At 42.5% G+C, this 27,873-nt stretch overlaps 1 protein-coding gene across 2 annotated transcripts in view; it reads left to right on the forward strand.

Moving 5' to 3' along the window:
- LIPH (lipase H) overlaps window positions 1–27,873 on the forward strand; it is a 52,585-nt gene that overhangs the window by 7,095 nt on the left and 17,617 nt on the right. For both annotated transcript variants that reach the window (XM_060419682.1, XM_004003075.5), the window contains 6 exons: window positions 8,361–8,728; window positions 9,834–9,942; window positions 18,704–18,805; window positions 20,953–21,042; window positions 24,598–24,765; window positions 26,288–26,383. In XM_060419682.1, coding sequence (XP_060275665.1) covers window positions 8,361–8,728; window positions 9,834–9,942; window positions 18,704–18,805; window positions 20,953–21,042; window positions 24,598–24,765; window positions 26,288–26,383 — 933 coding nt within the window. The remainder of the gene's footprint in view (window positions 1–8,360; window positions 8,729–9,833; window positions 9,943–18,703; window positions 18,806–20,952; window positions 21,043–24,597; window positions 24,766–26,287; window positions 26,384–27,873) is intronic.

Consider the following 27,873-nt stretch of genomic DNA (forward strand, 5'->3'; position numbering starts at 1 on the left):
AAGACTTTTGACAGTCCCTTGGACAGCAAGGAGATCAAACCAGTCAATGTTAAAGGAGATCAACCCTGAATATTCATTGGCAGGACTGATGCTGAAGCTCCAATACTCTGGCCACCTGAGGCAAAGGGCTGACTCCTTGGAAAAGACCTTGATGCTGGGGAAAACTGAGGGCAAGGGGAGAAGTGGGCAACAGAGGATGAGATGGTTGGATGGCATCACTGACTCAAAGGACATAAATTTGAGATATGTTAAAACTCAGGGAGATAGTGATGGGCAGAGAAGCCTGACATGCTGCTGTTCATGGGGTTGTGAAGAGTCGGACAAGATTTAGTGGCTGGAGAACAGCAATAACATCTGGTGATCCAATGATTAAGACTCCGCACTCCTAATGTAGGCGGCCCGGGTTCAATCCCTGGTCAGGGAACTAGATCCCACATGCTGCAACTAAGACCTGACACAGCCAAATAAATAAACAGAAAAATAAATAAAATAGTTGCTAGTTTTTTGGCATCTACAATGTATCATGTAACACTTTAGATACTTCACAGGCATTTTCTCTCATTCTCACATCAGACCTGACAGCCAGGCTGGGATTAGAGTGTGGCAAGTAAAGCACTCACCAAGTGCAACATTTGGAAGGGACACCAAAATAGTAATCAAGATAAGTCAACTTATGACTTTTTAATGCAATAAAATAGTCTATTTTTGTAATATTTTAATGCAACACAAGGGATACTTTAATATCTAAATATTTTACAGTCATTTAATATTTAATGCAAATGATAATATGCACATCATTAATAATGTATATTATCATGCATAGATGATATTTTAATGCAATATTTTTAAAAGATCAAAATCAACACAAATCTATGATGAATAGAATGTCAAACATTTTACTAAGATATATTACTGATCATTTTACTTGTCGGTGTTATTGTACAACAGAAAAAATCATTTCTAATTGTCTTGCATTTCTGGGTCCATGACAACTTACTTCCTTGCTAGGTGGTTTATATTATGAGGTGACCACAGTGTATGAACAGATTAAATAATGAAGGGCTATTTTTCACTTGGTTCAAAACATGGGAGGCTATTTTGATAAATGTGTGTATACTTATATAAATATGTATGGGTTTCCCAGGTGTGCTAGTGGTAAACAACCCGCCTGCCAATGCAGAAGACATAAGAGATGCAGGTTGGATCCGTGGGTTGGGAAGATCCCCTGGAGAAGAGCTTGGCTACCCACTCTAGTATTCTTGCCTGGAGAATCCCCATGGACAGAGGAGCCTGGTGGGCTACAGTCCGCAGGGTCGCAAAGAGTCAGACAGGACTGAGGTAACTTAGCAAAAGTAACTTAGCACACACATGTAAATGCATACATTTACATGGCGTGTTTTTTTCTTTTGCCTTGGGCTCACTATGACTCTGCAAAGCACTGCCTGACAGATTGGCATTATTTCGATCATTTTACGCATGCAAAACTGAGGCCTGGAGAGGTTAGGTAATTAATTAAGAGAAATCACATAACTCGTAGGCAATGGCGTTGAACTTCAAACGTAGGACTGTCTCCAAAACCCAGGCTCTTTCCAAAATTGTGCTCTATTTTTGTGTAAGACATTAGACCAGAGTTGGGAAGGGCTTCCCAGGTGGTGCAGTAGTCAAGAATTTGCCTGCCAGTGCAGGTGATGCCAAAGACATGGGTTTGATTCCTGGATCAAGAAGATCCCCTGTAGTAGGAAATGGCAACCACTCCAGTATTCTTGCCTGGAAAATTTGGTTAAGATATTCAACCAAAGCTGGCAAACTTCTGTAAAGAGCCAGATAGTAAATATTTTCAGCTCTGTGGGAGTGTGGTCACTGTTAAACCACTCAATTTTGCCTTATACCAAAAAAACAACTAAAGACAATATGCTAATGGTCATGGCTGGATTTGGCCCATAGGCAGTCATGTATTAAATTATAATAAAGTATCTCAGGCACATATAATTTATCTCTAAACATGTTATAGCTAGCTTTTCCTGATATCCTATTTGAATATGTTCCTTTTAATTTAACAGAAGGAAGACAGTAAATGATAATCAGGCCTGCCCTACGCAAGGGTCTGAATTCATCTCTGGATGGGAGACATCACCCATCCAACTGTAATTTTCCGACTGTCAACAGGAAATGCCATTTCAAAGGGATTGAGTTTCAAAGTAGTCTGAAGAGTAAAGGCAAAGTTTCTCCCCTTTCAAGTAAACTCTAATAGAAGAGGTTAAGCTTTAGAAACCAGTTTAACATGTTCTGCTGAGCTGTTAATACTACCTCTGAGCAAACTTGACTTCGTAACAAAACAACGAAATAACGAGGTTTGCTTTCTGAAGGCGTGTGTGTGTGTGTGTGTGTGTGTGTGTGTGTGTGTGTGTGTGTGTGAGAGAGAGAGAGAGAGTTGCTCAGTTGTAGTGAATAGCCCTTCCCTTCTCCAGGAGATCTTTCTAACCCAGGGATCAAACCTGGGTCTCTCATATTACAGGCAGATTCTTTACAGTCTGAGCCACCAGGGAAGCCCAAAGTAAAATGTAAAGAACCATGTGAAGCAATGTAACAAGTTTGCTACTCACATATATCTACTCCTTACATGCTCTCCAAATTGCCTGAGAATTCCAGGCCCAACAACAAGACAAGTTCTTGAGCTTGGTGCTGGGTACACGCTACTAGACTAAAAACAACACAGTGCCTGCCCTAGAGAAGCTTAAACTAATTTGTAACGTAGTCCAAAATAAGATAAATGTAATATATCCTTTTAAAAATGGTGTTAATTCTGAGAGGAAAAGGCTTAATAACTTAAAGCAATTTTAAACAAAGAACTTTGCGATGAAAAAAAAAAAAAAAAAGAACTTTGCGGTGGAGTGCACAACCTATTGTTTGCATATGATTTTCCAGGCTGTGTCTCCTGCAGATATATTTCTAATAATTTCGGTCACAATGCATTTCATGCTTCTTTATAAACATTATGTCATACACTGTATAGTATTTATATGAATCATTCTGAATGGCTGACTAATGCGTTAACAGATTGATATCCATTTATCCAGGAAATAGTTGAAGCAGGCCCTGTTCTTAGCACTGGGAACATAAGACTGGATAAATGGACAAATAGATTAGTTATCTTGGAACTTCGGTGCTAGTGGGGGAAGTTATTTCAGAAAAGGAAAAAATGTTTCAGGTCTGTGGTATGAAAAAACAAGTAATATTTAAGGGAAAAAAATGGAGTGGAATTCAACACAAGAAGAAAGTAGAATATCTATAAATCCTGGGGAAAGCATATAAAGCATCATTTAGGCCAAGGAATTCACTTACAGATGAGAATAATATAGTGAATATGTTATCCACTAGCCACCCCACACTTTTCCAACTTAAAAAAAAAGAGTCAACTTTAGTTGTAACTAATCAAACTGCATCTAGCAATGTCTTGGAACAATCAAACAAAAGAAACAGGATAAAATTGTCCTATTGAAAAAATCAAGTTTCTACCAGCCTCAGAGCCTGTGAGGGTTAGATCAAGGGCAGTCCCTCATTCCTAAGGCTGGTTCTGTCCCCCATGCAAGTTTCTTGAGCCTTGGGCACGGCTGGGGTTGGGTGAAGGGCCATCCAGGAGCCTGTCTTGAAAGCAACAGTGAGTCATTCAGGAGCGAATGGAGAAGGCCAGGCAAAGGACTCACTGTGAGCAATGATCTTGTATTTTCTAGAACTAAAACTACATAACCAGGGAAATACAGTTCTAGAAGATAAATTTTATATAAACTTCATCTTCATTATTTATGGCAGTTCCTGTTCTGTAAAGGCACTTGGACACTGAAGTAGCAGTTACCGGACCATTGCTTGGAGGGGAAATAAAGGGTTAGGTTCTGAGGAGCCTCTGGTTACAGCACTTGTGTTGACTAATCAATCAACTTGTGTTGACTAATCAATACATAACCTGATTTTATATGTGTTTCTGTTTAAAGACACCATATTTAATATATATCATTGACTTGCTAACATTGAACTCATGGCCAGCACTATGACTCATAGCTGAACAAAGCTTATGTAACACATTTTCTCTGTAAGGTAACATCACAGCCTTTATGAGTTTAGAAACTCCAGCCAGCAGTTGAGGACTATGTTTGGGGGATTTTAAACAGAGAAATCACAAAGAAAAGGCACTAGAAGCAAAAAATGTGGCAGTAAGAGGCCAGGAAAAGGACATTTGTTGCAAGAGCTGAAACAAGAAGGCAGAGCTTTGGTGTGTTTGACCACTGCTGAGAGTGTCGCTTGGAGCAACTCAGATTTTTTTTTTTGCCACTCGGCACAGGTCTGTGCATGATTGTAAAAGCCCCTCAAGTATTGATTTCAGGGGTTACAAATACATTTGGGTTTTATTTTAGGTTTTTAGGTAGAGTGTTTACTACTGTGCTTTATCACTTGCAAATATTCTGCATTCTTATTTTATATGCATTAAATATTATATAATTTTTTATTTATTAAAAATAAAATTTCTGCTCTCAAGGGCTTCCAGTCTGCTACTGAGGTGTGGGTGGCAATCACACTCCTCTTTCCTCTGGGTTTTAACCAACTGAAAAACTGACCCATGGCTAAAAGTGTCAGCTTTATTTTTGACATAGCTGGATTTCGAAAAAGTGGAAGCCAAATCGTTTTCTGCTTCTAATGCAAAACAGAGGTCCCCTGCTGACCTTTCCCCAAGTGGCAGGGTCTACCTGTCACCAGGGAGGAGGATAGAGAAGAGAAACCATGGAAGGGAAAGGGAAAGAGGGGGCCCTCCTTCCTAGAGAGTGGAGTGGGCATCCCCTGGATGAGGCACACCCAAACTACTGAGACGCAGAGCAGGGGTGAGAAATGTTTGATTTGGGGGATTACAAATAAATTTTGAGTAGGTGAACTCACAAATATGAAATTCATGAATAAAGAGGACTGACTGTATTTTGACAGAGGGAACCCAAAGTGTATGTTTGTACAAGTGCATTTGTGTTTGTGTTCTTAAAAAAGGGTTAAGGAGGATATACAATACAGGAGGCAATAAGTGAGCAGTAGCTTTCTCATCTTTCTTGGTAGATTAGGAGGAGCTAGAATAGATAACACTAAATAGATCAGAAACTCTCTCTGAGTCATATACCAGTACATAGAGGCTTAAATATTTATTTTTAAACTGAAAAAGTAATCACCAGAAGAGCTAAAAGTAATTTTATAACTAATAAAAATCAGGGGGTAGACACTGGATCAGAGAGAAGTACTAAGTATGCTAATGCCCTCATCATTCATATCAGAAAGTCATTAGACACTGTCTTGAGTTACTCAAGCAAGGACTGGAACATAGTAAGGAAAGACAACTGTTCTGACAAAGGTCAGCAGCCAGATGCATGGCAGAAGTTAAAAATATGCTCCACAACAGTTTGAAATACAGTTTCCAGATGCCCCAAACTCCTTGCCAGGGGTTCACAGTGGAGCATAATTAAATCTGAATAAATATACCTACGTCTGGAGCACTTCTGCGTGTAGCCCACTGACCTACAATCTACACACTGACATCCCGTAAAATAGAAACAAAAGGATTTCATACAAAGTTATGGAGATCAATTTTTTCTTGCCAGAAAAATTGAAGCGGGCTATAAACTTCCCAGCATGAGAAAGAAAATACAATGGAAAAAACCAAAAGAGTGACAGGCAAAATCCACATAGCAAAAGCAATGGCCTTTTCCAGAGCGCAATGCCATTATAAACATAACTAAGACATTTAAAACTACTTGAAGTCACAGCGGTTCTATCAAGTGAAAAATAAATATTTATGTGTTCTGCCCTTCTTGCCCTTCAGTAACTGTCAACTTTAAGGGCTTCTAGAAAGGACTCAGCAGGCCAAAAAGATCACCCATCCTGTAGACATTAAAGTTGGCAGTTGCTGCTGAAAAACAGCTCTGGCCCCAAACTTCAGGACGCATCTCTAAGCCTTCCAAGTACTCAGATACGTGGTTTTATGACACATTGGCCTAGTGTTGCTCATTTGGCTCAAAATGAACAAACAGTAACTAAGCAATCTCCTTCTTTGGAAAGGGCACTCTATCTTCCCCAATATGACCTCATTCATAATTAATATCCACCACATAACTCTCTTGGACGGTAGGTAGAGAGTGAAAGAGAACAGAACTTCCCAAGGCCACCTGGTGAGTCAGTCACACAACAAGGAACAAAACCCAGTTTTACTGATGGCTAAGTCCCACAGGCTCAGCCCTACTTCGCCACTCTTCCTTTTCAATAAAATAATTAACTGCACAGTCAATTATTTACTGTTGGGCTTGCTCTACAAGCACCAGAGAAGTTTCAGTTCAGGTTCTCCTGGAACAAGCAATCTACAGGAAGGGAAAAATGAAAGGGGCCAACCTATGGAGAAAATGTTTACATAGAAGAATAAGTCCTGGGTGTATAATACACAGCATGGTAGTTAAAAATACTGTATTGTATATTTGAAATTTATTGAGAGTTGATTTTAAATGTTCTCTTCTCACACATACACATGGTAACTAGGTGAGGTGATGAGTGTGTTAACTAACCTTACTGTGGTAATCATTTCTTACTATATAGAATATAAAATGATGTCATACACCTTAAACTTACTCAGTGTTATTTGTCAGTTAGGTCTCAAGAAAGCTGAGAAAAAAAAGAAAAAGATAGTATTTACATTGCGAGCAGGCCTCACTGCACAATCTACTAGCTAGTATAAAGTACAAGAACGAATGTGTGATTTGGGGGCTCAATTTTTTTAAATTATTAATTTATTCATTTATGTCTCCCTGGGTCTTTGTGGCTTTGCAGAGCTTTCCTTAGTTGCTGCAGGTGGGCGTTACTCTTTTTGGGGTGCACAGGCTTCTCACTGTGGGGGCTTCTCTTATTGCAGAGCGCAGTCTCTAGGAGCATGGGCTCAGTGGTCGGTCCACAGCATGTGAAATCTTCCCAGACCAGGGATCAAACCTGTGTCCGGGTGGATTCTTATCCACTTCACCACCAGGGAAGTCCCTGGGGCTCATTTTTTAACCATGTCTTTTCTAGGGTAAGAGATTTCAAAGCCTCCTTAATTGTGTGTGTGTGTGGCCGTGCTGGGTACATGGGTGGCAGGCAAGCAGCCTATCACGCATTACCGTCCTTCATTATGTTGCCCTCAAATTATCCCAGATCTGGTCAGTGGAAGCCCCTTCAAGTTGGTTCCTGTGTCCCTGGATGAGGACACAGGTGTTTTTAAACAGTATCTCAATTTCTGCCATAATGAGATGCTCTAGCTCTTCTTTTTTTTTTTATTATTGATTTATTTCTTCATGGCTGTGCTGGGTCTTCACTGTTGTACGGGCTTTTCTTTAGTTGCTGTGAGAGGGGGCTACTTTGTAGTTGCAGTGCTTGGGCTTCTCATGTCAGTGGCTCCTGCGTCGTGAGGCACAGGTTCTAGGGTGCATGGGTTTCAGTGGTTTCAGGCTCTAGAGCATGGTCTCAATAGTTGCGATGCCCAGGCTTAGTTGCATGTGGGATCTTCCCGAACCAGGCAGCAAACCCGTGTCTCCTGCATTGGCAGGCAGACTCACCGCTTAGCCACCAAGGAAGCTCTCTAAGCTCATCTTAAGCTGTCCTCTTTACATCCCCAGGCTTTCTTTTAAGGCCGTTCTTCAAGTCCAGTCAGCAGGGTGAATGCTTAAAGATGATGCTTGAGCAAAGAAGGAAAGGCCTGAGAAAGGCCACCATGATTAAGAGTTTCAGATGCGTTTGAAAGGTGTAGAGCCAGACACACCATGTTCTCCACCACCGTTGCAGTTGGGAGTTGTAGACAAGGAAAGATGCTTGGACCCCACAGATTCAGTTACCAAGTCGTCTACTATGTGCTGGGCACTGTGATGGATATATGAGATTAATCATAAGCCACCATTTCAAGGAGACTGTGGTCTTATAGGACAGACATCCATATAAAGAAATATCCATAGTACATCCCTGAAAATGTCTTCATTGTGCTGTCATTGTGGCACAGAGAGGAGCTGGGGAGTTCTGGGTTGAAGGACAGACAGTAATTAAGCCTGGGAGAGTTGGAGAAGGCTTCACTAACGTAACTTTTCGGTTATACCTCAAAAGAGGGTAGGGTTTCAAAAAATGATTTTTTTTGAAAAAGAAGACACTTCTTATGAACTCTAAATCAGATATGATGTTTAAACTTTATTCAACTAGATCCAGCCTCTTGCTAGGTACTTGAAGACACATGGAAAGAACTCCAGTGAGTGTAGCACAGAACTCTTGTTTGATGTCTGTCTAAGGAAAGAACTGTCATGATACCATCTAATTTTTATTTTCAGACACAGATGAAACATGTTCTTCATTCACCAAACTGAGTTTTCACAGTGCAGTGGTTGGAACGGGACTAAATGTGAAGCTGATGCTCTACACAAGGAGAAACCCAACCTGCGCACAAGCCATCAACTCCACAGTTTTGGGGAACTTGAACGTGACTAAGAAAACCACCTTTGTGGTCCATGGATTCAGGCCGACCGGCTCTCCTCCAGTATGGATAGAGGACTTAGTAGAGGGTTTGCTCTCTGTAGAAGACATGAATGTGGTTATTGTTGATTGGAATCGAGGAGCTACAACTGTAATGTACAACCATGCTTCTAGTAAGACCAGAAAAGTGGCAACAGTCTTGAAGGAATTTATCGACCTAATGTTGGTAAGGAGGAATTCTCTTAGATGTTTCAGAGCCAAATTGAAATTGGCTCATTATCTGGATATTTAAAGCCAAGAGATATCTACAGTGATCAGGAGGACTATTTTTGCAGTGTTTAACAAATGTTATTTGAATAAGCCCCCAGGAGGGTGAAGGGAAGGGCTGAAGGGAAGGCCCATAGGTATGGTTGTGTAGGTTGTGCACTGCAGAGGGAATCCATCTGCAGACCACCATTGTCTCTGTAGACACTGTAGATTTATATATCTATCATAATAATTTTCTAGTGAATGACAGCAAGGTGTCCTGGGGAAGGGACGTCTTTTTCTAACTCATATAAAGTTACCTAATGGGTAGGAGAGGTTTCCTGGCTTCAGTGCTCAGAATTTCCTCAACTTCCATAGCTCTTCCTTTTCCTAGACACACCAAAAGTTTAGAGATCAGATTATCCCAAACCAAAACTGATATACCCAATCTGATAAAAAGTGATTTGACATCGGGACTATTTCAGAGAGCCACACCTGGTGGCCACTGTGGCCAGGGGTGACATAAATTTTACATGAGCTCCTCAGCTAAGCCACAGCCCTTGGGAAAGGGAATAATAAAATGACTCATGACCAGCTATCCCAGGACTATGGACAGTATGCCCTGCCCCTTTCTTTCCTTCCTTCCTTCTCCATAGTAATTCATTAACCAAGCCAGAATGAAGATAAAGGAGTTCATTGAAATATTTGGTTGCCCTTCTTCTCAGTGGGGAAGGCTTTAAGATGTCTCAGCTTGGTTCCTAGAAGAAGCACGAATGGAAACACCATGGCATAAAAATTAAGGCACAGGTTTGTATTTGGACAGACCAGTTTGAATTCTGCCCTGCTCCCTCCCAGCAGCTGTCTGACCTTGGGAAGATGACTTCAGCCCAGTCAGTTAGTTTCCTCATCTGTATAATCAAAAGAATAACATCTAGTTTGTGGGGGTGTTGTGACATTTTAATAAGATGATGGACATAAAGTGCTTAGAAATGTTTCTCCAAAGCCAACCGTTAGGAAATTTCTCCAGGTATTGTCAACTCCTTGGTCCCTCACAATTTTTAACAATGGACCTCTTGAAATTCCAGGCAGAAGGAGCTTCTCTGGATGACATTTACATGATTGGAGTAAGTCTAGGAGCCCACATAGCTGGGTTTGTTGGAAAGATGTACGATGGCCAGCTGGGGAGAATTACAGGTAAGAATTACAGGTAAGTCTTCCTGTGAATGGGCTCAGGATAACCAGCCTGTGGACTGTGTTTCCTGGGGGAGCATGATACACGCAATCCAAATCCTTGGGTTCCAAATCAGCTCTTCTAATTACTTAACCGCTCTGAGCAAATGTCCTCTTGTGCAAAGGGAAGACCATAGTAGTAACTGACTTCAGCAGTATTTAATTTATTATTTAATAAAATATGTGCAAACACTTTATAAATTGTGTATGCTATAGAAAAGTTTGGTAGTGACATTATTTCTCTATGACTACAGAAACAGCTATGTCCCATGATGGGGATTTTGCCCCAAGCAGATGGCCTTCCTTTCATTTAATCCAAGATTGTTTGAACTACATATCTAATATAGTCCCAGGCATAGCTGGAGCCTTCAGTTCAGTTCAGTTCAGTTCAGTTGCTCAGTCGTGTCTAACTCTTTGCAACCCCATGAATCGCAGCACGCCAGACCTCCCTGTCCATCACCAACTCCCGGAGTTCACTCAGACTCACATCCATCGAGTCCGTGATGCCATCCAGCCATCTCATCCTCAGTCGTCCCCTTCTCCTCCTGCCCCCAATCCCTCCCAGCATCAGAGTCTTTTCCAATGAGTCAACTCTTCACATGAAGTGGCCAAAGTACTGGAGTTTCAGCTTTAGCATCCGTCCTTCCAAAGAAAACCCAGCGCTGATCTCCTTCAGAATGGACTGGTTGGATCTCCTTACAGTCCAAGGGACTCTCAAGAGTCTTCTCCAACACCGCAGTTCAAAAGCATCAATTCTTTGGTGCTCAGCTTTCTTCACAGTCCAACTCTCACATCCATACATGACCACTGGAAAAACCATAGCCTTGACTAGACGGACCTTTGTTGGAAAAGTAATGTCTCTGCTTTTTAATATGCTGTCTAGATTGGTCATAACATTTCTTCCAAGGAGCAAGCGTCTTTTAATTTCATGGCTGCAGTCACCATCTGCAGTGATTTTGGAGCCCCCCAAAATAAAGCTGGAGCCTTAGGGTAGGAAATGAGATGGGAATTATGTTGTCTGGAGTTAACTCTGTAACTATCAGCTTTCAGACCAAGACTGAATAAAAACCCTCAGAAACACAGCAGGTGAAACTCCAAAAAAAGATCCCCTTGCTGGGTTCATTTGCCTAGTGCTCAGTAACTTTCCACGGTGACAGATGAAAGGCTGAGGGAGGCTTTCTCTTTCAGAGAGGCAAGGCTTCCGGCCATCCATAACTTTTCCAGAATTGATCCTTACCCTGAGATAGCCATTTCCAATCTAGGCAATCTGGAAGGCAGAAGTGAATGGAAGGAGGGCGGGAAGAGGTAAATGATTCAAACCAGCTACAATTGAGAGGTAACCCTTTAGAGCCACAGGACTGAATGTGGTACTTAACCTGACACGTGGCCCTGGGCTAGTCTTCTGGCCCCACACCCCCGCCCCTTCTGTTTCTCTTTCTCATATATACACATAGACTCCACATTAGCTGGGTGTCTTCTAACCTTGGTACTTGAGGTCATATTTTTTCCTGGGCTATTTTTTTTCTTACTTTCACCCCAAATGCCAAGGTTGCTCTCATCTTATTCACCTGCTTTCCTAGGGAAGCAAAATGTTTTTTCAGTTTTAAAAAAAGTATTTATTTATTTGGCTGTGCTGGGTCTTAGTTGCGGCACAGGGAATCTAGGACCTTTGTTGCAGCATTCAGGATCTTTAGCTGCGACATGCAAAATCTTAGCTGTGGCAATGTGGAATAGAACCTGGGATCCCTGCATTGGAAGCGTGGAATCTTTGTCACTGGACCATCAGGGACTCAATTTTTAAAATTATTACTATAATGTTTTAGGAAGCAACACGTGTTTACTTTTTAAAAATTCATTTTCCCTTTTGGGTACAAAGGACAAATGGCTCAAATTTGCTTGTTTTCTTTATCTGTTGGGAGCTTCTCCTTTGGGAGCTGGGACTTTTCCCAGTGGTATGTTTAGAAGCTGATCAGCTCTCCACACAAACACACACACACACACAAATAAATTTATAGCATTTACTGATTCCATGATGTAAATACTCCCACTGTGGCTGATTTTAAGCTACTGACCTGATGTCACTGACCACAAAGTTTGGGAAGAGGTAAGCTAAATGGGCTGTTCAGTGCTAGTGCTGGGGGCTCTAGCCCATCATTGTCTTATTCTATCTACCCGTTAATTTTGCTCCTCAGCCACCCAGCAAGTCTGTTCCCACAACTACTTTGGATGGGAATACAATGTAATCTGGCCTCTGAGCATGGAGATTTCCCCAGCCAGCCTCCCTTCCCGGGTCCGCGTGGCTCTGCTTTGTGACCTGGACTCAGCCCGCAGTCTGCAGCTCAATTTTCCATCTCCTCTGACTGCCCTGGAGAAGGCAGTGGCACCCCACTCCAGTACTCTTGCCTAGAAAATCCCATGGACGGAGGAGCCTGGTAGGCTGCAGTCCATGGGGTGGCTAAGAGTCGGACACGACTGAGCGACTTCACTTTCACTTTTCATTTTCATGCATTGGAGAAGGAAATGACAACCCACTCCAGAATTCTTGCCTGGAGAATCCCAGGGACGAGGGAGCCTGGTGGGCTGCCGTCTATGGGGTCGCACAGAGTCGGACACGACTGAAGTGACTTAGCAGCAGCTGACTGCCCCATGTTCTCCCAGTTCCTCATCCTCACTGAGCTCCAACATCAAATTCACCTGTTCCCAAGTGCTTGTCTCAGGGGTAAAGCGTTTCCCTTCCCCACTCACCTCCGACTGCCCTTCTTGAGTGGGATTACTGGATTGTGGGGCGGGAAAGACATAATTCACTCCTAGCTCCTAAGACCTGTGCGGTTCTGCTTGCTAACCATCTAGGCCAGAATGTCTGCTTCATCTCTTCCCTTTCCCCTTTTGTCTTCTGTTCTTGCTTTTCCTTTTCCTCTCCAGGCACATCTCCTGGTATTACTTTTCATTAATTTCTTAAAATGAAGATGAATAGATTTAAAAACATGTCAAATACCTACATCACTTGATAATACATTAAATCTGATTCTTATAAAAATCACCTTGGAGTGTTGGATAGAGTGCCGATGTGCTGAATCAGGATCTCTGGTCTTGGGATACAAAAGTCTGTACTTTTATTTATTTTTTAAAAAATAACTGAAGCCTAGCTTTCTTATCTTTTTAAAAAATAATTAATGTATTTATTTGGCTGCACTGGGTCTTTGTTGTGGCATGTGGGATCTAGTTCCCTGACCAAGGATAGAACCAGGGCCCCCTACACTGGGAGTGTGAAGTCTTAGCCACTGGACCACCAGGAAGTCCCAGGAGTCTATGCTTTTCACCAGAAGATTCAGATGGGTCTGAATGTCACACATTAAAAAATGACCACAGATCTATGTTGTCCAATACAATAGCCATGAGCTGCATGTACCATCGAGTACCTGAAATGTAGCTAACACAAACTGAAATGTGCGATTAGTACAAAGCACACACTGGGTTTTGAAGAAAAATACATTAAAATATTTTGAAAAATATATTAAAATATATGAAATGTCTTATTAAAAATGAAAGACATATTAGAATATATTAAAATATAAAAAAGTGATAAAAATAGATTAAAGTTTCATGAAGTTTGAAATTTATGAAAAATATATATTCAAAAATACCTTAAATACATTTTAAAATTTGGATTTTTTATATTCATTACATGTAGAAATTTTACTGCTATATTGGGTTAAATAAACTGGGTTAAATAAAATGCATTATTAAAATCAGTTTTCTTTGTTTTTCAGCTTTTAAAAGTGGCTGCTAGAAAATTTTAAACTATATATGTGGCTCACATTATATTTCTATTAGATAGCACTGCCTTGGAGAGTTAGTTCATGGTGACCTTTGGGATAGGAGTAAGGGAGGCCCCTAAAGCCACCTGTAAAACATTGGACGTTTGTCCTGGGAAGAGGTCCGAGGTCCAGGGCTTTCATCAGATTCTCAAACTGGTTAATTTTGTAATCAAAGCCAGCGATCACTAGTTAGACACTTTGCTGGCGATCACAGAGCAACAAGAAAGCGCTCCATTTTGTTGGTTTTGTTTCTGTTCTATAATAATCTCAGTATTCTGGATTTAGATCTAGGAATGCCTTGGTAAGCCTTCTGAAGTAGCAATTAATTCTACCTCTGTTTTGCAGATAAGGAAACTGAGGTTCAGAGAAGGGAAGTAACCTGCCTAAAATCACACAGCCGGTTAATGCTAGGTTTGGGGCTCATGTCACCTCTATCCGACTCCAGTGATCTCTGCTCACACAAAATATGCAGCTTTTTAAGGATAGTGTGATTTCTGGCTGACAGTGTAAGCTGATCATTTGCTATGACTTTTCTCTAAGGAGAGCATGTGTTTGCTGTGACAGTCTTCATTTGTGTCTTCAGTCCTGTCATAATTATTAATAGCAGCTTTATTACTTTTGAAATTGCCCTGGTTTGGACTTTATTTGGTAAGCCAGTCTTTCAGCCATGGATCTGGAGGCTGCTATAAACTGAGGCTCTTACTGTTCATTTTCTCAGATAGTAAGTGCTGCTGTTTTACATGAGGAGGGGGAGGCTTCCCTAGCAAGGTGTTTCTGAGGTTCTGAGTTTCTCATGCTTGATAGGGTCCACATGGGGTCTCACTGATAAGATGGCTCGTTATGTGGACCAAGCAAACAAAGAATAAATCACAGTGATCCTCGAGACTGACCAAACTGCCCAAATGGCATCCTGTTATCTCACTGGCACGTATCTTCTCCAAGCTGTGGAATCTTCTCAGATTCCAGACCATCCCCTCAGAATTTTCCACTGGTGGGGTGTAAGAAGGACTCTGTAAGAAAGGGAGGATGCTGGTCCTCCTTAAGAGCCAGTCACCCTCTCTTTTTCCTCTAACAAATTTCCCTTTTCTTGCCTGACTGCCTGGGTTGCTCTCTTTTTTTCTAACTCGCCATAAAATGCTGTGCTGATATCCTATGGACTTGGGTACCCGGTTATTGATCCACCCCCTCCCACATCAGTTTCAGTTGGGAGCAGACAGAAGAGGAAGAAAAATTGGGGGAGAGAAAGAAGGGAGATAAGAAAAGGAGGCAGATAATGATATACCTCAAGGAATCTAGGGTGTTAGCTGAGGAGAAATGGAGAAACTGGGGCTAGAACCAGGACTGCTAAGGCAAGGATGCTCTCTCTTGAGTTTTATAGCACTGGGGATAGGAGATGTCATTTAAAATGACCTTCATAGATAAAAACTAGGGGACATCCCTTGAAACCTTTTCCATTCCAGGTTAAGTTTCTTGTTAGTAGGGCCTTATAGGGGACTGGAATGCGAAAGTAGGAAGTTAAGAAACACCTGGAATAACAGGCAAATTTGACGTTGGAGTACAGAATGAAGCAGGGCAAAGGCTAACAGAGTTCTGCCAAGAGAATGCACTGGTCATAGCAAACACCCTCTTCCAACAACACAGGAGAAGACTCAACACATGGACATCACCAGATGGTCAACACTGAAATTAGACTGATTATATTCTTTGCAGCCAAAGATGCAGAACCTCTATACAGTCAACAAAAACAAGACCAGGAGTGGACTGTGGCTCAGATCATGAACTCCTTATTACCAAATTCAGACTTAAATTGAAGAAAGCAGGGAAAACCACTAGACCATTCAGGTATGACCTAAATCAAATTCCTTATGACCATACAGTGGAAGTGAGAAATAGATTTAGGGGACTAGATCTGATAGACAGAGTGCCTGATGAACTATGAACGGAGGTTCGTGACACTGTACAGGAGACAGGGAGCAAGACCATCCCCAAGAAAAAGAAATACAAAACAGGAAAATGGCTGTCTGAGGAGGCCTTACAAATAGCTGTGAAAAGAAGAGAAGCAAAAGCAAAGGAGAAAAGGAAAGATATACTCATTTGAATGCAGAGTTCCAAAAGAATAGCAAGGAGAGATAAGAAAGCCTTCCTCAGCGATCAGTGAGAAGAAATAGAGGAAAACAACAGAATGGGAAAGACTAGAGATGTCTTCAAGAAAATTAGAGATACCAAGGGAACATTTCGTACAAAGATGGGCTTGATAAAGGACAGAAATGGTCTGGACCTAACAGAAGCAGAAGATATTAAGAAGAGGTGGCAAGAATACACAGAAGAACTGTACAAAAAGATCTTCACAACCCAGATAATCATGATGGTGTGATCACTCACACTCACCTAGAGCCGGACATCCTGGAATGTGAAGTCAGGTGGGCCTTAGGAAGCATCACTACGAACAAAGCTAGGGGAGGTGATGGAATTCCAGTTGAGCTGTTTCAAATCCTGAAAGATGATGCTGTGAAAGTGCTGCACTGAATATGCCAGCAAATTTGGAAAACTCAGCAGTGGCCACAGGACTGGAAAAGTTCATTTTTCATTCCAATCCTAAAGAAAGGCAATGCCAAAGAAGGCTCAAACTACCGCACAATTGCAGTCATCTCCCATGCTAGTAAAGTAATGCTCAAAATTCTCCAAGCCAGGCTTCAGCAATATGTGAATTGTGAACTCCCAGATGTTCAGACTGGTTTTAGAAAAGGCAGAAGAACCAGAGATCAAATTGCCAACATCCGCTGGATCATCAAAAAAGCAAGAGAGTTCCAGAAAAACATCTATTTCTACTTGATTGACTATGCCAAAGCCTTTGACTGTGTGGATCACAATCAACTGTAGAAAATTCTGAAAGAGATGGGAATACCAGACCACCTGACCTGTCTCTTGAGAAATCTGTATGCAGGTTAGGAAGCAACAGTTAGAACTGGACATGGAACAACAGACTGGTTCTAAATAGGAAAAGGAGTACATCAAGGCAGTATATTGTTACCTTGCTTACTTAACTTTTATGTAGAGTACATCATGAGGAATGCTGGGCTGGAGGAAGCACAAGCTGGAATCAAGATTGCTGGGAGAAATATCAATAACCTCAGATATGCAGATGACACCACCTTTATGGCAGAAAGTGAAGAAGAACTAAAGAGCCTCTTGATGAAAGTGAAAGAGGAGAGTGAAAAAGTTGGCTTAAAGCTCAACATTCAGAAAACGAAGATCATGGCATCTGGTCCCATCACTTCATGGGAAATAGATGGGGAAACAGTGGAAACAGTGTCAGACTTTATTTTGGGGGGCTCCAAAATCACTGCAGATGGTGACTGCAGTCATGAAATTAAAAGACGCTTACTCCTTGAAAGGAAAGTTATGACCAACCTAGACAGCATATTAAAAAGCAGGACATTACTTTGCTAATGAAGTTCTGTCTAGTCAAGGCTATGGTTTTTCCAGTAGTCATGTATGGATGTGAGAGTTGGACTATAAAGAATGCTGAGTGCAGAAGAATTGATGCTTTTGAACTGTGGTGTTAGAGAAGACTCTTGAGAGTCAGTTGGACTGCAAGGAGATCCAACCAGTCCATTCTAAATGAGATCAATCCTGGGTGTTCATTGGAGGGACTGATGTTGAAGCTGAAGCTCCAATACTTTGGCCACCTGATGCAGAGAGCTGACTCATTGGAAAAGACCCTGATGCTGGGAAAGATTGGGGGCAGGAGGAGAAGGGGATGACAGAGAATGAGATGGTTGGATGGCATCACCGACACAATGGACATGGGTTTGGGTGGACTCCGGGAGTTGGTGATGGACAGGGAGCCCTGGTGTGTTGTGGTTCATGGGGTCGCAAAGAGTCGGACACGACTGAGTGACTGAACTGAACTTGGGATCTTCTGGTGTTTTTAGTGTGTGGTTACATCATCATAGGAGCTGTTCTCTTGTTCTGGCAGCTGTTTCATAATGATGGTGAGGAACATCCCACTGACATTTTCCAAGAGCAAGAAATCAGTTCAGGCCTTTATGGGGTGGGTTAATTGTGCAGGAACTGACACACACAACTTTATTTCCCTCCTCCATACCTGGTCTAATGCCTGGCCTGACCAGTGAGTCTCACACTTTCCCACTCAGTTTGCCAAACCCAGTTAAAGGAAATAAAAAGCTCAGCAGATAGAACTGGTTGCATTGTGAGACTGTGGCTCCGGTTAAGACACTTGAACCTCAGTTCATTCACATGTAAAATAGGAATGACAATAGCTGCCTTGCCTCCCTCCTAGGCTTCTGATGTAAGCTGGTAAATGTGAATAAAAATGGAAACAATAAAGGAGTTTTTTTAATAACAAGGAAGAGAAGCAAAGTTCTAGGTTATTTAAAATGGGATAAACGTAAGTACTGTGTTTACTTTTTATATGCACCCTTGGATGCTTTTTTTCCTGAGGAACCAGTTTATCCCCGTCACTGGTCCCCATTTGTCTGTGCACTCCCTACTGTAGGGGCCCACACAGGTACACCTCCAGGGTATTCCTTGGCAGGCCAGTGGTTAAGACTCCAAGCTCTCCCTGCCAAGGATTTGGGTTTAATTCCTGGTTGGGGAACTAAGATTCCACAGGCCACGTGGTGCGGCAAAAAGAAAAAGGTACACCTCTGGAGGGAGTCTGGCTGCATTCTCAAGGGGGTACTGCGAGGGTAACCACCTCCACTGTGGGAAAAGGCCATGGGGCTGTGGAAAGGAGCCTGACACAGCAGGATGGGAATGTGAGTGCCTGACCACCGAGGGTGCCCTGCAGCCTGTGAACCATCCTCCTAGGGAGGGATCAAAAGCCTGCTGCTGCAGGTGACTCATGGCGTGGGGCTGCCAGGCCAACTCTATTTTCTTTGCAGGTCTGGACCCTGCGGGCCCTTTATACAACGGGAAACCTCCAGAGGACAGATTAGATCCCAGAGACGCACAATTCGTTGACGTCATCCATTCGGACACAGACGGTAACATTCCTGTCCTTGTGGGTCAGTGACCATCCCCACCCCCCCAAACTCCCAAAGAGTCTCTCCCTGTGGGGATGCTCATGCAGAGGTGGATCAGGTTCCTCCAGATTCCTTCTTTACCTACAGGGCAGGCTTCCAAATCCACAGGAAGATGAAGGGAAGTGGTTTTATGCAGGCATCTGGGACCTCCTGGAGTGGGGTTGCCCTTCTCATCATCTCTTACTTGTAAAGTGATCATCTTTACCCATCAAGGAGAGGCTGGTTTGCACACCATGGACAAATGTTTCCATAAGTGCAGCTCAGTTTGGATGCATGATTTTCTGTGGTTTTGTTTGTTCTTTCTCATTATTTCCTTAAGTTGAAAGATTAAGTTAAGCATTGTGCGTTTCCACACAAAACATTTCCTAAAAAAAAAAAATGTATATATATATATATATATATATATGTGTGTGTATGTGTATATATATATTTGGCTGCTCCGGGTGTTGGTTATGGCATGTGGGATCTAGTTCTCTGACCAAGGAATGAACCTGGGCCCCCTGCACTGGGAGTGCATTCTTAGTCACTGAACCACCAGGGAAGTCCCCACACAGAGCATTTCTGAACTGCCTATATCTCTCCACCTCTCTGTAGACCTCCATGGTGTTGATTTCATTTTCAATACTGGGTACATAACGTGGCGGTTGGGCTGATGTTCAAGATGGGTCTTTATATCCAGATGTCTGGGAGGAGAGCTGGAGTAGGCACTTAGGGAGGGCAGAGGGGACAGGATGACAGAGGGGTCACTCAGTAGTACATCCCCTTTGTGATACAACCTCCTGAAAAACCCTTGACTGGCTATCATGGGCACTCTGGGGTGGTATTGTGTGCCTTAGAGTAAATGTCTCTGTGAAATAGCTTGTTTGACTATGTAGTGTGTGAAGTGTTATGCAATTTGGATGCAGTACCTCAATGCCATTTCAATTCTGGAGGGCGCAGAGTAATTTATTTTTTGTTCTTGGGAAGAAAGTAAATGAGGAAAAAAGTATAAGTTTTGCAGTCAGGCAGAGGTGGACTCAAACCCCAGGTTTTATTCTTTCTGGTGATGTCATGTTTGTTCCATAAGTCTCTGAGCCCCAGAAGCTTCATCTGTAACTTACTTCATCTGAACTTACCAATGGTTACCCTTCAGACATTGCGAATATTAGAAGAAAACTGTATAAAACCCCTAGTATCACACCCACAGACACATGTAGCGTCTCAATACGTAATAGTGGGCTTCCCAGGTGGCGCTAGTGGTAAAGAGACATAAGAGATGAGGGTTGGATCCCTGGGTTGGGAAAGTCTCCTGGAGGAGGGCATGGCAACCCCCTCCAGCATTCTTGCCTGAGAATCCCCATGGACAGAGGAGCCTGGCGGGCTCTAGTCCATAGGGTTGCAAAGAGTTAGACATGACTGAGCATGCATGATTATTATTGCAATGATACACATACATATATATAATCTTTTAATCAAGGATATTTTTTATTACTTTGGAGTTACAAGGTTAAACAGAATAAGCAATTATTAAATCTATCTATGATTTTCTAGGTCTCCATTTTCTAGAAGAGTTTCCAACCTTTTAACCCTCCCAGATGCCCCAATTTCTCCTACTAAGTGAAGGTTTCCTGTTTCTTATTCATTAAACACTTACACAAATGCAATTAGAGGCTCAGGAAGCACCCAGCAACAAGAGTGTTCCAGCCAAATATAAACATGAAACTTTTCATTTTATCAGTGATGCAGTGAATGAGGGCCAAAACTCTCATTTTCAGAAATATCTGACATAAATTCTATTACCAGCTTCCTAGTCTCTTACTTGGAAATCTCTGCTTTCTAGCTATCTGGTTGCTGTGCTGTGCTTAGTCGCTCAGTTATGTCTGCCTCTTTGTGATCCCATGGACTGTAGCCTGCCAGGCTCCTCTGTCCATGGGGTTCTTCAGGCAAGACTACTGGAGTGGGTTAACTATCTGGCTAACTTTGGACAAAATATTTAAATAGGTATAATGACAACAATAGCAGCAATGACAAGAATAAGACAATCCCTGCCTATATCCTGTTACAGGCAAATGAGCTGTGAGATGGGAAGAGTGCAAAGTAATTTGAAAACATTATATATTCTCTTTTAGCACTGGGCTACAAGGAACCATTAGGACACATAGACTTCTACCCAAATGGAGGATTGGATCAACCTGGTTGCCCCAAAACAATATTTGGAGGTAAGTACAGGTCTTTATATTGTGCAAAACAGTGGTTTTTAAAGCGTGTATTTTAAAAATCTGATTATCATTCTATGTGGGTTTTAAAAAAAATATATTTATTTATTTATTTATTTATTTGGCTGCTTCAGGTCTTAGTTTTGGATCTTCCTTGCTTCATGCGGGATCTTTCTTTGTGGCACTTGGACTTTCTCTTCTTGCTGTGAAGCTCGGCTGTCTACTGAGGCACTCCAGTTCTGGAGCATGCAGGCTCAGTAGTTGTAGCACACAGACCCAGTTACCCCATGGCATGTGGGAATATTAGTTTCCCCACCAGGGATCGAACCCTCATCCCCTGCATTGCAAGGTGGATTCTTAAATGCTGGACAGACCACCGGGAAATCCCAATGTGAATTTTTTTTTTTCAAGATTTATTTATTTATTTTTTGGCTGTGGTAGGTCTGCACTGCTGCACTCAGGCTTTCTCTAGTTGCAATGCGTGGGACTTCTCATTGCAGTGGCTTCTCTTGCTGCAGAGTCCTCGGGCTTCAGTAGCTGCAGTGGGCAGGTTCAGTAGCTGTGGCTCATGGGCTCTAGAGCTCAGGCTCAGTAGTTGTGGAGCAAGGCTTAGTTGTTCCGTTGCATGTGGCATCTTCCTGGACCAGGAACTGGACCCGTGTCCCTTGGATTGCAAGGTGGATTCTCAACCACTGGATCACCAAGGAAGGCCTGTGGAGTTGTTATTAATTGAAAACAAATTTTCTGAGATGATAGAGGTGGTCCAACTATAAATTTTAAATAAAACATTACTACTTAAATATGCTACTTTAAAAAAGCATAACCATATGATTAAAAACTATTATGAATTATTTCTCTCTCTTCAAAAGGTACGTCTTTGACTTAGACAGTCCATATCTGACAGTCTCTCCTAGAGGAATAATGGAAAATGCAGTAAAAAATCAGAGTGCAAAGATGTTCAACATAGGATTATTTATAATAGTTTTTAGAAATAATCTAAATCTCCAACATAGGAAAATTATTAACTAGCATGGTACACCCTAAGCAAAGGGATATAATTCTTAAAAAACATGTTGTTAGTTTATTGAAAATATTTCCAATATGAAATATTTACAAAGTGAAAAAGAGACAAAATTAAACAGCATAATCTTAGTTTGTTTTTTAAGTGTATATTTGGACATGTGTAAGTACAGAAAAAAAGAGACCGAACATTAAATGCTCCAAATAATTATTAGTGGTGATTTCTAGATATTGGATTTCTAGGTGATTTTTAGGTCATAATTTCCTGTTATGTTATATTTTCTGAATGAGCATGTGTTAGTTTTACAATGAGAAAAAACTCACAAAATAGGTAGTTAGAAGACAATATTAAAGCGTGATGAGGGGACAGAATTTTTAAAAAACCCTAAGTGCTCTGAATCTGTATTGCACAATTGTTAGATATAACTAATCAATCATGGAAATAATTCTAGAAAAAAAAATGATTTTGGTACAAAAATAATAGCTGTATATGGTCCCAGGAAAATGATGTGGCATTTGAAAATGATCCAGATGAAATGGCATAAGTAGGGCAACCATATTGTACTATAAATAGTGTGTGTTCAATTGTTCCATAAATGGTGTGTGTTCAAATCCTGTCCTGTGTACTGTAGTGTAACAACATCCAGGAACAGCCAAAGATAATGTGCTTTGCTTCTAAAGGATATCCTCCATGGTGTTATTAACTTCATTGTTTCTGCAAGTGGAGGTTCCAGGAAAAATAATTAAATGTTGATTTGTCAAATTTTACTCCAGCCAGCTTGGCTGCATGCTTCTCTCTTTTGCCCAGTTGATTTCTTTTTGTACTTCACTAATTCCTTCTATGGATATACATGGACTCTGGAGGAAGAAGAAACATTGATCTGACTCCAGCGCCCAGTGCCTCTTCAACTACTGGCTCATAATTACAACTCGTCCGTTGATGTGGTTCACTGTCTGTTATTTAAAAATTCTTATCTGAGTACTCACCTTTGGGACCCAGTTCCCATTTCTACATGACTTCACCATCTGACCTATCGACCTTCTGACAAACCTCTCTGTACTCTAGTCCTTCATCAGCTCCAACTCTTTTGTGCTTCATCACCCTCCTCTCACCATCGCACCACATGGCACCCACCAAGAACTAACTGCATTTGTCTGTCACCTCTTCTTGCCCGTTTATGGCTTTCAGTGCCACATCCTATGGTGCAGCTCCTCTCACTTCACCTTTCACCTCTGTAGCAGAACTGGAGCCCCTGCCACTTATCTGCTCTCATGAGCTCCCTATGTGCCCCCGGGCCCTTAGGTCTCTGCCATGTGAGCCCCCATCTTTGCTTGGGCACATTCTGGAGAAGTCATGGATTCTTGTTGATCGAGTACAAGGCCCAGGCAAACTTGCTCACTTCTCCATGGCCCTCAAGACCCTCAGAAATGCCAGAAAAGCCTTGTGCTTATCTCCTGCTGACTCCCTTACGATCACTCCTTGTGCTTCTATTCCAAATACCTCCCACGCTATAAACCCTCACCTCTCAGAGCTGAGCTAGGTTTGACTTTTGTACCTTGATCAAGGTCCCACCTGAAGGAGCCTTTTTACCTATCCTGAGGCCATGGCACCCCACTCCAGTACTCTTGCCTGGAAAATCCCATGGATGGAGGAGCCTGGGAGGCTGCAGTCCATGGGGTTGCTAAGAGTCGGACACGACTGAGCGACTTCACTTTCACTTTTCACTTTCATGCATTGGAGAAGGAAATGGCAACCCACTCCAGTGTTCTTGCCTGGAGAATCCCAGGGATGGGGGAGCCTGGTGGGCTGCCGTCTATGGGGTCGCACAGAGTCGGACACCTAAGGTTGCAGCAGCAACCTTAGATCACAAAGTTGGTCTTTACATCCGTTTCTCCATCCAACCCTGGGGGAAAGCACCCTCCATGCTTTTTCACAGCTACCTCCTCTCTTTGCCCTCCTTGGGGTCTTTCTCTACCAGTTGCTCTCCAATGCCTTCTTTCTCTGGCATCTTTACTGGTTTAAATGTGCTTCTTTCTGCTAAAAACCTCCAAGGGATCTCTGACTATTCTGACATTTCAGTGACAAAGTAAGGACAAAGTCAAATCCTTGAACATCTCTGAGTCTCAGTGTCCTGCCAGGTAAAACGAGGATAATCATGCCTCTCTTGTCACTTACTGTTTGTCAGCATAAATCCCGATCTATTGGGTTTTGTAAGGATTAAATGGGATCAAGTACACTGGAGCTATTAGCACAGTGCCTGGTGTGTAAAAGACATAATTAATTATGTGGATAAACAATATGCGAGGGACTTCCCTGGTGGTCCTGTGTCTGAGACTCTTCACTCTCAGTGCTGGGGGCTGGGATTCAATCCCTGGTTGGGGAGCTGGATCCCACATGCCCCATCTAAAGATCCCATGTGCCACAGCTAAGACTTGGTGCAGCCAAGTCAATTTTACAAAGAACAAAAAACAACATGCGATGCACTATTTACTACTAAATGCTACAACTGTTCTTTGATTATTCCTTATACAACCAAGGAATGCAGTATTTTAAGTGTGATCACCAGAGGTCCGTGTACCTGTACCTTTCTTCCTTGAGAGAGAACTGCGCCATCACCGCGTATCCCTGTGACTCCTATCGGGATTATAGGAACGGGAAGTGTGTCAACTGTGGCATATCACAGACGGAGCCCTGTCCCATTCTGGGTAAGTCTAGCCAGCAGTTTCCCACTCTGATTAACAAAGAGCTAATTTCTAGTAGAATCTTAGCACCATTTTAACCACCTAAAAACGGGCCTGAATATCCTGTGTTCCATCCAAAGATGGGCCTGAATATCCTGTGTTTTAGTTTCCTTAGCTTTTTCTAGCCAATAGTTCTGTGAGGTACTCTGGAGTCTCCTGATACTAAAGAATGTTAGAAAAAGCAATCTATATAGGATTTCATCCAGAAGGGTGTGCCACCTCCCTGGATGCTTTATTCTAGCAAGAAAAGGGAGATTCCACAAGATTTTCACCTCACGCAGTTTACTCCCATGGGGTTAAGAACACCCTTCTCCAGGCATACAACCTCTCTGTTACAGGAGGGTCTTACAGGGTGATCCCTTCTAACAAGTCATATCTGTTAATGCTATCACATCACACTCCGGTGTTCTCTGCATGTACACAAACACAGGGTGAGCTGGAGTAATAACCATGGAGGCTATTTGGATATTTGCAAAGAGTGGAAATATTCCAGGTGGTGATGACTTCACAACTAAATGGTCATGACAATTTTCTAATTGTTCCCAAAGGAAAAACTCAAGTTAACATCAGGGCAGGCTATAGACAGGGGGTTCTCAACCTTGACTGTATATTTGAATATGGAGCTTTTAAAAAATACTGATTCCTGGGTCCCAGAATGCGGAGGCCACTCCCTAAGCAGTGGGAAAAGGGGAGAGAGAGAGGTCCCAGTGCCAGCCCTTAGCCTCATTCCTGCTGGCACAATCACAAAGAAGGACGTTCTCTTGCCTCTGGACATAGTTACATGGCCATTCCAAGTTCTGTGCAGTTTAGGGGCCCAATTATAGTTCTTCAAGAAAGCACATTGTTTTGCAAAAGTGATGCTGCTCTAGGTATAAATCTGAATCTGTTTTAAATAATCTAGAAAATGAAGGTATTACTGAAAAATATCAGTGCTGTTTTTAGCCTAGGACTTCCCTGGAGGCTCAGTCGGTAAAGAATCTGCCTGCAAAGTGGGAGACCTGGGCTCGATCCCTGGGTTGGGAAGATCCCCTGGAGAAGGGCACGGCAACCCACTCCAGTATTCTTGCCTGGAGAATTCCATGGAAAGAGGAGCCTGGTGGACCACAGTCCATGGGGTCACAAAGAGTGGGACATGCCTGAGAGACTAAGCACGGCACATTTTTAGTTTTCAGTGTGTGTCACTCCCCACATCCCTGCTACTGCGAACCAGGGCTGGGTGATGTAATGTCAGTAGAAAGAGGGGAAAAGTCACCGGAGGGTCCTTTTGCAAGCCCCAGCTCTGAAGGCTAGGGTTGTGAAAAAAGTAAGGGGGCTGCTGGGGAGGGGCATGCCCTTGTGGCCCTGCAGGTCCTCACCGCGGGGGTGGGTATGAGGGCGATTGTCTCGGCGGTGGTGGTGGCAGTCAAACCTGCTGTTCAGTCTCCCCAGCTGCTTTTATGTTCATAGAACACATGTTGACATTACACTCTTCTGGCTTGTTTTATAGGCTATTATGCTGATAACTGGAAAGACTATTTAAGGGAGGGGGACCCTCCTATGATTAAAGCATTCTTTGACACAGCTGAGGAGAAACCCTTCTGCAGTGAGTGGTGAATGTGCTTGTTTGCTATTGCCTGACTCTTATTTTTGGAATGTCTGAGTCTCAGCTTCCTGGTTACTTCTTGGCACATGAAGGCCGTGGTGAAGCATGAACTTTGGAGCTGGAAGGACCTAGGTTGAATCTTGACTCTACCACACTACAGCTGTGTGACCAAGACATTTAACCTCTCTGAGTCTCAAAGTTCTGCTTGGTAAAATGGGGACAATCATGCCTATCTTCTGGATTATAAGAATTAAAATCTCAACAAGTCATAGTTGTTAGCTCCACTGGATGGCCATTCTAATTACTAAGATCTTCCAGAAAATTTGCTTGAGACATGAGGTTATGACTAGGAAAAGTTGGCTGTCAACCATATCTATAGGCCAATTCCAGCCCCAAAGTAGCCACAGTGACTTTCTAAAGACACTGAGAGGTTGGGTATTCAAGATGGAAGCTAAATAGGCCAGCCGATGATTAGATGCCCTAGGAAGCAAGTAGGAATTTCCCTGGGTAGATGTACGTTTTACAATCTTATCTCCCTTTTCACTTTCCTTGGGAGTCTCCCTTATGAAGGAGGTTGCACATCACCAGGTTTCCCTCCTCTTTTGGAGCATGTATAGCAGCTCAGGGTTTGGTATCTGCCTGATCCAAATGGGACAAGCTCCTGAGTAATAACAGGCCGTGAAACAGCAACTCCATGGCTGACGTTATGCCCCTGTAGGACTGTCATCTCCCTGAGCCTCTTCGCCATTTTCTGCAAGTCTGACCCAGAGATAGTAAATTTGACTATCATGGTGGGATCCCCATCTTTCCAGATCATTATCGACCTTGGGGAGCAAAGAGTAGGTAGGAAGAAAAGTTCTCTGGACATTTTATGTGCCCTCATTCATTCAGTAGGAATTAATGGGTATCAGTTGGAGACAGAAATGGCAACCCACTCCAGTATTCTTGCCTGGAGAATCCCATGGACAGCTGTCAGGCTACAGTCCATGGGGTCACACAGAGTCGAACACGACTGAAGAGAGTTAGCAAGCAAGCAAGCAATGGGTATCAATAGGTATTTCTGCTGGGATTACAAAGGGATCATCATCCCTTCCCAGTTATTGTTGTAGCATTAATATATTTTAGCTTTTTTTTTAACCCCATAAGACATCACATAGGCAATATTTGCATGGATATACACATTCATTTGCCACTTTTTTGATTATAATTTTTCTTGTATTTTGTAAATACAGTAATTACTGTAAATACAGTAATTCATGTGCTGACTAATGAGGGGAGAAGACCAGAGCATGAAAAGAACTCTGAGAGAGACCTGACTGAGTCTGAGCATCAGTGAAGGTCTCCTGGAGGAAGTGCATTAAGTCAAAACCTGAAGGATGAATTGGCAAAGGGGACAAAGCCCAGACACGGGAGAGAGTATGGCAGTGCAGGTGGCATTATGGCATGACTGGGCAGAGATGAGGGAGGCTGGGCAGGCTAGTGGACATGAC

This window comes from Ovis aries, chromosome 1, assembly GCF_016772045.2.
Source record: "Ovis aries strain OAR_USU_Benz2616 breed Rambouillet chromosome 1, ARS-UI_Ramb_v3.0, whole genome shotgun sequence".
Taxonomy (NCBI): domain Eukaryota; kingdom Metazoa; phylum Chordata; class Mammalia; order Artiodactyla; family Bovidae; genus Ovis; species Ovis aries.